Raw genomic sequence first — 11,642 nt, 5'->3', positions numbered from 1 at the left:
ACAACTCTGAGTCAGTGAATTAAACCAACGGAAACTTAATGTGCTTCTAATAAGTGAAATAAGCTAGCACTTTAGTATTTAACCAGTTAGAGCTGGGTTTTCTGTTATCTGCAACCAGATGCATCTTAAAAGATCCACTGCACATTTTATAAGCAAGGGAATGCCTGTTTTTTTGATTGAATTAGATTAACAGACTGCTAAAACAACATATCAGAGTTCTGAATATTTTTCTGCTGTCAAATTTTGCAGTGTAACCATACTAAGAACTGCTATTTGGCTTCAGGTTGTTTTGTTGAGAAATGTGGCAAACTGTGTCAATCAGTTTATTCTGCAATTACAGTGGAGCTTCAGTATGCTGTAATTGCCATTCTACAGAAGGCAATTAGTATGGGGTTAATACCAGATGAACAAGAAAAATAACATTCAGCAAATAAAACATATAGCAAAACAATGTATTTAATAGTGCATTGGTTTTATTGATGGCAGAAGAAAAAGTTCTTCTCCTTGTAAAAGTTGCTTTATTTAACTTTGTATTTTTTCCCCATTCTTTATGTGGGTTGAATTTTTTTCCCCCTAAAATCTGCCTTTTAGTTCTCCAAATAATAATATCCACCATGTCTGCATCTTACTCCGAAGGGAAAGCAGGAGGTCTATCAACAGGTTCTGACCAGGATGATTCAGTCAACAGCTCCTTTCTTCATAAAGACTCTATTTAAGAAGAGAAGAAGAGAGTGAAATTGGCACCTCAACTTAATTTCTTCATACACACACTGCTGAAACCTACCTGTAACTGTGAAGTGTTTATACAAATATCAATAGATCACAAGCAGAGCAAACTGGACACTGCTAATTTATAAACGTAATTTCTATAAATCAGTACATAAACAAAAAGCAAAGTCTTTAAAAAATAATTTTTCCTTCTAGAGATTTTTAAAGTACATCTCTGTCACTGTTAGTCCCTCTATTGCTAGCATGTTGCTTCAGGAATCTGGATTAACTGAGCAGAGTTTAACAGAGGGTGACCTAAAAAAGATGCAATCTGCCACTGAATCACATCTTACCCCCATCCTACCCACCTCCATTTCCCCTATGAACCCCTCTGAGCTGGTTCAGTCTCTCAGGTAATTTACCTAAGCCTGTTGCCTCCCTTGCCTGCTCCCCACCTTTATCAGATGCCACTCTAGCAGAAACGCTGTGGGTGACAACAACAGAGAAGGCTGAGAGAGGTGGTGCGAGAGGCCCTATTTGCTCCAGTCCTGTTTCAGCTTCATGGAGGAAAGAAACTGGGTGGGCAGGGATGGGAAGTGTTCCCATGGCTGCATTCAAACGGCTCATAAGTCCTCTGAAGTAAATAGTCTCCTGATTAGAAACTAGAGATTTGGGTACTATTATCCTCACATGATGCCTCTCCTGCTGGCTTCATGGGGTTCTATAACATCTATCTTTATAGTGATCACTTCCCTGACCTTGATTTGAAAAATTTTGCACAAGGATGCTGCTCTAGATTGTCTTAAAAAAAAAAAAAAAAAAAAAAAAAAAAACACAAACAAACGGAAAGCCATCTAAAAATACATCTTCTACTAGCTAAAAATGGTGTTAAAACCTGGACCTTGGAAAATAAATAAGGTCATGATATTTATACAGTAATGTATGCTTCGCTATTGGTTTCAAAGGGGCTTCCCTGGTGGCTCAGCACTAAAGAATCCACCTGCAATGCAGGAGACATGGGTTCAATCCCTTGGTCAGGAAGATCCCCTGGAGAGGGAAGTGGCAAACCACTCCAGAATCTCACGGACAGAGGTGCCTTGAGGGCTACAGTCTACGGGGTCACAAAAGAGTTGGACAACTAAACAACAACTATGCTTAGTGATCAGCTTCAAGGTTTTGGTTAATATGTAAAACTATGAAGACTATTCTTTCATCAAAGAAACTAGAAGTGAAATTTAAACTGAGTCACCATTCACTAAACCACTCTACATACTGAGCCTTAACCTCCATGGCAGTAGGGAACCTCCTCTGATGTGTCAAACAAAGTCTACACAGGTCTGCCATTTCTCTATTTTCACAGTGAAACCCGAAGCTCTTCAAGCTGCTGCTGCTACTGCTATGTTGCTTCAGTTGTGTCCTACTCTGTTTGACCCCAGAGACAGCAGCCCACCAGGCTCCCCTGTCCCTGGGATTCTCCAGGCAAGAATACTGGAGTGGGTTGCCATTTCCTTCTCCAATGCATGGAAGTGAAAAGTGAAAGTGAAGTCGCTCAGTTGTGTCCGACTCCTAGAGACCCCACAGACTGCAGCCTACCAGGCTCCTCCGTCCATGGGATTTTACCGGAGTGGGTTGCCATTGCCTTCTCCGACTCTTCAGCTAGACCAAAGCAATAGCTTCCTAGATTCTTTTCCTTCTGGTGCTTAATCCATCCTATATCCAACAGCAGTATTTCTTAAGCTTAATTTTGATCATATCATTCTTATTCAGAAGTTCATGATAGCACTGAGCACATCAAGGTCAAACTCTTAAGGAGTCTAAAGTGATACTCTTCTGCTACCACCAGTAATGCTGTCTTGGTTCACACATTCTCTTGTAGCTACTGCCTCTTCCCTTCTTCAAATCTTCCTCAATTTTTAGATTATCTTCAGAGGACTCTACCCCACCATGAAAGTGAAGCTTTAAAATGCATCTGTAAAACTAAATCAATTCAGTTCAGTTGCTCAGTTGTGTCTGACTCTGTGTGACCCCATGGACTGTAGCAAGCCATCGCCAACTCTCAGAGTTTACTCAAACTCATGTCCATAGAGTTGGTGATGCCATCCAACCATCTCATCCTCTGTCGTCCCTTTCTTCTCCTGCCTTCAATCTTTCCCAGCATCAGGGTATTTTCAAATGAGTCAGTTCCTCGCATCAAGTGGCCTAAGTATTGTGAAAGAAAACTAAATCAACTCTACTAAAAAAAAAAAAAACAAAACTCTCTAAATCCTGCCCCTACTAACTGGTATCTAATTTCTAGGACACCAATCATTCCAGAAACCTTTTCAAAGGCACATAATTTGGTCCCTTTCACTGGTTAAAGAACTATGGACACCCTATCCACAACTGCTCTTACTTCTAAGTTGTCTGTAATAATGACAAGTCCAGATAATAGAGGTTTGGGCCCTCTCCTCCCTCAGGGCTTGGATCTAACTTGCCACCATTTTTTCTCAGACCTAGGCCTATTTCCCATATTGCTCTCTTGAGACCTGCTCCTCTCACTGAGTCCTAACTCCCAGGTATCTCCTGCTTTTGCTAATCACTGATTGTCTTAGTACCAGCCTCAAGCAGAATCCAACTCCCTTTGCACCTCTGGGGAAGTATATGAATGTGTAGGGGTTGGGGGTTGGTGTAGGAGACTTGTAAAAAAACTCCTTAGGGCAATAGAAGAATATGTAAATTACACATAAACAACTTTATCAAAATATACTGACTTAAGAAAACACTTACTGAGCAGCTACTATGGGATTCATCATCTAGCAAAGTACTCAAAACATAAAAAGAAAGACAACTATGAACTTAAAAAAAAAGTGATAAAAAGTTCATGTTTATATTTGCTGGAAGTCAAGTCAAATGGTTGGATACAATATATACCTTGTTTTTAAATGACTGAAGTTAAATGGAAACTAGGAATGAGGAAATAATAAAGTATCTTTTCACTGAAGAAGAAAATAATATATTCAGTTGTGTGAAAAAACAAAAAGTATAATCCTTGTTGCTGAACTTCTCATTCAAAGAGAGTATATTTAATTCTACTTGATAAAGCAGTCCTAAGGGGAAAGTTCATAGCAATACAGGCATACCTCAAGAAACAAGAAAAAAGTCAAATAACCTAACCCTACGCCTAAAGCAACTAGAAAAGGAAGAAATGAAGAACCCCAGGGTTAGTAGAAGGAAAGAAATCTTAAAAATTAGAACAGAAATAAATGCAAAAGAAACAAAAGAGACCATAGCAAAAATCAACATAGCCAAAAGCTGGTTCTTTGAAAGGATAAATAAAATTGACAAACCATTAGCCAGACTCATCAAGAAACAAAGGGAGAAAAACCAAATCAATAAAATTAGAAATGAAAATGGAGAGATCACAACAGACAACACAGAAATACAAAGGATCATAAGAGACTACTATCAACAATTATATGCCAATAAAATGGACAACGTGGAAGAAATGGACAAATTCTCAGAAAAGTACAACTTTCCAAAACTCGACCAGGAAGAAATAGAAAATCTTAACAGACCCATCACAAGCACGGAAATTGAAACTGTAATCAAAATCTTCCAGCAAACAAAAGCCAAGGTCCAGACGGCTTCACAGCTGAATTCTACCAAATATTTAGAGAAGAGCTAACACCTATCCTGCTCAAACTCTTCCAGAAAATTGCAGAGGAAGGTAAACTTCCAAACTCATTCTATGAGGCCACCAGCACCCTAATACCAAAACCTGACAAAGATCCCACAAAAAAAGAAAACTACAGGCCAATATCACTGATGAACGTAGATGCAAAAATCCTTAACAAAATTCTAGCAATCAGAATCCAACAACACATTAAAAGATCATACACCATGACCAAGTGGGCTTTATCCCAGGGATGCAAGGATTCTTCAATATCCGCAAATCAATCAATGTAATACAACACATTAACAAATCGAAAAATAAAAACCATATGATTATCTCAACAGATGCAGAGAAAGCCTTTGACAAAATTCAACATCCATTTATGATAAAAACTCTCCAGAAAGCAGGAATAGAAGGAGCATACCTCAACATAATAAAAGCTATATATGACAAACCCACAGCAAACATTATCCTCAATAGTGAAATATTGAAAGCATTTCCTCTAAAGTCAGGAACAAGACAAGGGTGCCCACTTTCACCATTACTATTCAACATAGTTTTGGAAGTTTTGGCCACAACAATCAGAGCAGAAAAAGAAATAAAAGGAATCCAAATTGGAAAAAAAAGAAGTAAAACTCTCACTATTTGCAGATGACATGATCCTCTACATAGAAAACCCTAAAGATTCCACCAGAAAATTACTAGAACTAATCAATGACTATAGTAAAGTTGCAGCATATAAAATCAACACACAGAAATCCCTTGCATTCCTATACACTAATAATGAGAAAACAGAAAGAGAAATTAAGGAAACAATTCCATTCACCATTGCAACGGAAAGAATAAAATACTTAGGAATATATCTACCTAAAGAATCTAAAGACCTATATATAGAAAACTATAAAACACTGGTGAAAGAAATCAAAGAGGACACTAATAGATGGAGAAATATACCATGTTCATGGATTGGAAGAATCAGTATAGTGAAAATGAGTGTACTACCCAAAGCAATTTATAGATTCAATGCAATCCCTATCAAGCTACCAACGGTATTCTTCACAGAGCTAGAACAAATAATTTCACAATTTGTATGGAAATACAAAAAACCTCGAATAGCCAAAGCGATCTTGAGAAAGAAGAATGGAACTGGAGGAATCAACCTACCTGACTTCAGGCTCTACTACAAAGCCACAGTTATCAAGACAGTATGGTACTGGCACAAAGACAGAAATATAGATCAATGGAACAAAATAGAAAGCCCAGAGATAAATCCACACACATATGGACACCTTATCTTTGACAAAGGAGGCAAGAATATACAATGGATTAAAGACAATCTCTTTAACAAGTGGTGCTGGGAAATCTGGTCAACCACTTGTAAAAGAATGAAACTAGAACACTTTCTAACACCATACACAAAAATAAACTCAAAATGGATTAAAGATCTAAACGTAAGACCAGAAACTATAAAACTCCTAGAGGAGAACATAGGCAAAACACTCTCTGACATACATCACAGCAGGATCGTCTATGACCCACCTCCCAGAATATTGGAAATAAAAGCAAAAATAAACAAATGGGACCTAATTAAACTTAAAAGCTTCTGCACATCAAAGGAAACTATTAGCAAGGTGAAAAGGCAGCCTTCAGCATGGGAGAAAATAATAGCAAATGAAGCAACTGACAAACAATTAATCTCAAAAATATACAAACAACTCCTACAGCTCAACTCCAGAAAAATAAATGACCCAATCAAAAAATGGGCCAAAGAACTAAATAGACATTTCTCCAAAGAAGACATACAGATGGCTAACAAACACATGAAAAGATGCTCAACATCACTCATTATCAGAGAAATGCAAATCAAAACCACTATGAGGTACCATTTCACACCAGTCAGAATGGCTGCAATCCAAAAGTCTATAAGCAATAAATGCTGGAAAGCGTGTGGAGAAAAGGGAACCCTCTTACACTGTTGGTGGGAATGCAAACTAGTACAGCCACTATGGAGAACAGTGTGGAGATTCCTTAAAAAACTGGAAATAGAACTGCCTTATGATCCAGCAATCCCACTGCTGGGCATACACACCGAGTAAACCAGAATTGAAAGAGACACGTGGACCCCAATGTTCATCACAGCGCTGTTTACAATAGCCATGACATGGAAGCAACCTAGATGTCCATCAGCAGATGAATGGATAAGAAAGCAGTGGTACATATACACAATGGAGTATTACTCAGCCATTAAAAAGAATACATTTGAATCAGTTCTAATGAGGTGGATGAAACTGGAGCCTATTATACAGAGTGAAGTAAGCCAGAAAGAAAAACACCAATACAGTATACTAACGCATATATATGGAATTTAGAAAGATGGTAACAATAACCCTGTGTACGAGACAGCAAAAGAGACACTGATGTATAGAACAGTCTTATTGACTCTGTTGCAGAGGGAGAGGGTGGGAAGATTTGGGAGAAAGGCATTGAAACATGAAAAATATCATGTATGAAACGAGTTGCCAGTCCAGGCTCGATGCACGATACTGGATGCTTGGGGCTAGTGCACTGGGACGACCCAGAGGGATGGTATGGGGAGGGAGGAGGGAGGAGGGTTCAGGATGGGGAACACATGTTTACCTGTGGCAGATTCATTTTGATATTTGGCAAAACTAACACAATTTGTAAAGTTTAAAAATAAAATAAAATTTAAAATTAAAAAAAAATAATTCTACTTCATAATCTTCTATAACATATGTCTGAACTAAGTGCAACATGGAAACTTACATTACCATATGTAAAATAGATAACCAATGAGAATTTGCTGTATGGCTCAGGAAACTCAAACAGGGGCTCTGTATCAATCTAGAGGGATGGGGTGGCGGGGTGGTGGTGGAGCAGGGGGAGATGGGAGGGAGCTTCAGAAGGGAGGGGATATATGTATACTGTTGTGAATTTGACAGAAAACAACAAAATTCTGTAAAGTAATTATCCTTCAATAAGAAAAATAAATTTTAAAAATGAATAAATAAGGTTTTTCAACTAAGATCACGTGTCCTGCTTAATTAATTAATTTTTAGGATACATTTTTGCAGTGAGGTTTTTTAAGTGATACCATTATGGTATTGTTCTCTGCCAAAATTAATTTTCTTTACTGTGAGGATTTTCCATGTCAACAGTACAATCCAAAACAAGCATCTGGGAACGATGGGAGTTTTAACTCAGGGTACATAGAGAACCACTAAGATTGTAATGTTTTAGTTGACTAGGAACAGTCTGCATTGTACATTCTGATACAAATAAGCTATGATTACCCCACGGCTAACATTCATAATTTACTTTTAAGCAGTGTACTCTTTTTTAAAGGAAATTTTTGATGGAGCCCTAATGTAGAAAACATTAGGAAAAGGTAATGGGAAAGGTCAGTTTTAATTCCAATCCCAAAGAAAGGCAATGCCAAAGAATGCTCAAACTACTGCACAATTGCACTCATCTCACACACTAGTAAAGTAATGCTCAAAATTCTCCAAGCCAGGCTTCAGCAATATGTGAACCGTGAACTTCCAGATGTTCCAGCTGGATTTAGAAAAGGCAGAGGAACCAGAGATCAAATTGCCAACATCTGTTGGATCATCAAAAAAGCAAGAGCACTCCAGAAAAACAACTATTTCTGCTTTATTGATTATGTCAAAGCCTTTGACTGTGTGGACCACAACAAATTCTGGAAAATTCTTAAAGAGATGGGGATACCAGACCACCTGACCTGCCTCTTGAGAAACCTATATGCAGGTCAGGAAGCAACAGTTAGAACAGGACATGGAACAACAGACCGGTTCCAAACAGGAAAAGGAGTACGTCAAGGCTGCATATTGTCACCCTGCTTATTTAACTTCTATGCAGAGTACATCATGAGAAATGCTGGGCTAGAAGAAACACAAGCTGGAATCAAGACTGCCGGGAGAAATATCAATAACCTCAGATATGCAGATGACACCACCCTTATGGCAGAAAGTGAAAAGGAACTAAAAAGCCTCTTGATGAAGGTGAAAGAGGAAAGTGAAAAAGTTGGCTTAAAAGTCAACATTCAGAAAACAAAGATCATGGCATCTGGTCCCATCACTTCATGGCAAATAGATGGGGAAATAGATGGGGAAATAGTGGAAACAGTGTCAGACTTTATTTTTTGGGGCTCCAAAATCACTGCAGATGGTGACTGCAGCCATGAAATTAAAAGACGCTTACTCCTTGGAAGAAAAGTTATGACCAATCTAGATAGCATATTCAAAAGCAGAGACATTACTTTGCCAACAAAGGTCCATCTAGTCAATGGTTTTTCCAGTGGTCATGAATGGATGTGAGAGTTGGACTGTGAAGAAAGCTGAGCACCGAAGAATTGATGCTTTTGAACTGTGGTGTTGGAGAAGACTCTTGAGAGTCCTTTGGACTGCAAAGAGATCCAACCAGTCCATCCTAAAGGAGATCAGTCCTGAATATTCACTGGAAGGACTGATGCTGAAGCTGAAACTCCAGTAATCTGGCCACCTGATATGAAGAGCTGACTCATTTGAGAAGATCCTGATGTTAGCAAAGACTGAAGGCAGGAGGAGAAGGCAAAAGAGGATGAGATGGCTGGATAGCATCACCGACTCAATGGACGTGAGTTTGAGTAAACTCAGGGAGATGGTGATGGACAGGCAAGCCTGGCAGGCTATAGTCCATGGAGTCACAAAGAGTTGGACATGACTGAGCAACTGAACTGAACCGAACTGAATGTAGAAAACATGAAAGACACTAAAGAAGGGCCCAGAGGACTTATGAGTTCTACCATCGGCTGCACCCCTCCTTATCTTACATCTTGTCTCTACTCGGCCTTGCTTTCAACAGCCCCAGGCATCCTTGAAGCGTCCTAGAGTCCTGCATCTCCTGTCCTATAGTAATTGGGGGGTTGAGAACCTTTGGCCGCCTTTTAAAACCTGTTTTAAACAGTTCAGAAGACACTGGAAAGCTAACAGGGAAGTCTCAGTTTTCATTTACCTTAAATAAGATTTAATTATAAGCACACTGAGCTTATGTTAAAAGTGGATGCTTGACTGTGCACAATGTAAGGTTGCTGAAGTCCTTACGTGTACTTTGATTCTGCTTTGGTCAGTTCTTGCATGCTACAGAAAAATGCCCAAAGTCAAGAATCAGCTCTTCTGTGATACCATGGGCACATCTGTCTACTTGACAGTCTTGTAATAAGTGCAAAGAAAAACCAATAATAAAAGGGAAAAGGTGCTATCCTGGCTCACTGGGGTAAATCAGAAGTCAAACAGCATTAGGCTTCTGTTCCAGGCAAACTATTACATAAGGAGCAAAGGGCTAGAAAATATAAGAAAATATTTCTTCACTTAGGATGACACAACTGAAGCTGGAGAAGATCTTGGAACAATGGTGTCCAGAAACATAACGTGAGACATATGTGATTTTTAATTTTCTAGTAGCCACATTAAAAAGTAAAATTAAATAGGTGAAATTGATTGTAGTAACGTTTTGTTTAGTTCAATCTATTAAAATATTATCATTTTAACATATAATCAATACAAGTTACTGAGTTTTTTTCAAACTAAGTGTTTGAAATATGGTATTCATTCTTTATTTATAGAACATTTCAATTCAGGCTAGCTGCATTTCAAGTGCTAAACAGTCCTGGCTGCTGTGAGGAACTGAGAGAGTCAATGAGTAGGGGACACACACAATGTAGATAACAGCTTTGTCAGAATGAACAGCTGAAATAAGGAATTGGGAACAATTTCTTAAAAATTCTCAGTAGTCTTTCTACTGAGAAGAGACTAAGAAAAAAGATATAAAGTCTAAAAGAGTGTTTATGTGATATATAGCAAAAGCTCTAATGTGAAAACTCTAAGTATTAAAAGAAATATTCAAGAGTCCTGGCAGAAGGAAAAAATAGAAATGTTATCAAAGATGGCAAAAGTATTTATTTCTAAGAATGTACTAAGAAACAAGGTCTCTGTTCATCAAAATGAAATGCCTTAGGTTGGTCCCATAATTAGCTGACTTCTTTGTTACATCTTCCTTCTTAATCAAGATGATTTGCAGATAGTAACCTTCTTTCTGAAACTCTAGGATGAAAGAATCTGGATCAACAGCATAAGGCTTCTAAATTACATCTCAATAAGCAGTAAGGCTGTCTTCACTGAATTCCTGAAGATATATATGAAACACTTCCTCTTTCTTAAAAAGGATGGAAATTAATCAAACAACAAAAAGATAAACTCAGTTATCTAGGTTGGTAAGCATTTGGTCCTTTGTTTTCTTTTATCTTTTTCCTACTTTCAAACTTATAGTCATTTCACTGATTGTCATCACCTTCAATAGAAAAGAGTTGGTACAGAGAAAAAAGGGGATTAAGGATAGCATTTGTGGGGAAAGCTCTGGAGGAAAAGTAGTTTGTTAACTATGGTATTATCTTAAATACTTTATAACTGAAAGTAGTTTTAAAATATCAGTTTTCTTCTATTACAGGCAAACCTCAGAGATATTGAGGGTTCAGTTGCAGACCACCACGATAAAGTGAATATTGTAACAAAGCAAGTCACACTAAGTTTTTGGTTTTCCAGTGCATATAAAAATTTTATTCACACTAAACTGCTGTCTACTGAGTGTGCAATAGCATTATGTCTAAGAACCAATGTACATACCTTAATTAAAAATACTTTATTGCTAAAAAATGTTAACCATCACCCGAACCTTCAGTGAGTCATAATCATTTCGCAATATTAACATCAAAGACAACTGACCATAGATCACCATAACAAATATAATAATGATGAAGTTTGAAATATTGTAAGGATTACCAAAATGTGACACAAAGACAGAAAGAAAGGGAGCAAACGCTGTTAGAAAAAATGGCACTGACAAGACTTCCCTGACACTGTGTTGCCAGAAACTTCCAATTTGTAAAAAATGCAAATATCTGTGAAGTGTGATCAGGAGAAGCACAATAAAATGAAGTATGCCTGTATGTTATCATGAAATATTAATAACTGTGCTTATATATTTAACACTAATAGCATCTTTCTGTGAGTGGAAAGCTTCTCACAATGTAAATGTACCTTGTTGCATTAGTTCCGAGCCCGGGGAGGCTGGTAGAACTGCTGAGTTGGTCGAGTGGATCGTCTTGGCTGGCCGTCACCTCCTCTACGGAATTCAAGAGTTTGGTCATAGGTGCCTTCTTCCTCCTGTTTGCAAAGAGTAGTGATTTAATATGTTCAAAACAGTTCCA

General features: G+C 38.0%; 1 protein-coding gene across 5 annotated transcripts in view; it reads right to left on the bottom strand.

Moving 5' to 3' along the window:
- Positions 1–453: 453 nt before the first annotated feature.
- Positions 454–11,642, bottom strand: part of TDRD3 (tudor domain containing 3) — a 216,896-nt gene continuing 205,707 nt past the window's right edge. For all 5 annotated transcript variants that reach the window (XM_006059568.4, XM_044926882.2, XM_044926880.2 and 2 more), the window contains 2 exons: positions 11,473–11,598; positions 454–708 (listed from right to left, as the gene is read on the bottom strand). In XM_006059568.4, the coding sequence (XP_006059630.1) occupies positions 11,482–11,598 (117 nt within the window). In that variant the 3' untranslated portion in view covers positions 454–708; positions 11,473–11,481. The remainder of the gene's footprint in view (positions 709–11,472; positions 11,599–11,642) is intronic.

Source organism: Bubalus bubalis, chromosome 13 (assembly GCF_019923935.1).
Source record: "Bubalus bubalis isolate 160015118507 breed Murrah chromosome 13, NDDB_SH_1, whole genome shotgun sequence".
NCBI lineage: Eukaryota > Metazoa > Chordata > Mammalia > Artiodactyla > Bovidae > Bubalus > Bubalus bubalis.
The sequence above is the reverse complement of the archived record's forward strand: the minus strand, read 5'-3'. Positions and strand labels throughout refer to the sequence as shown.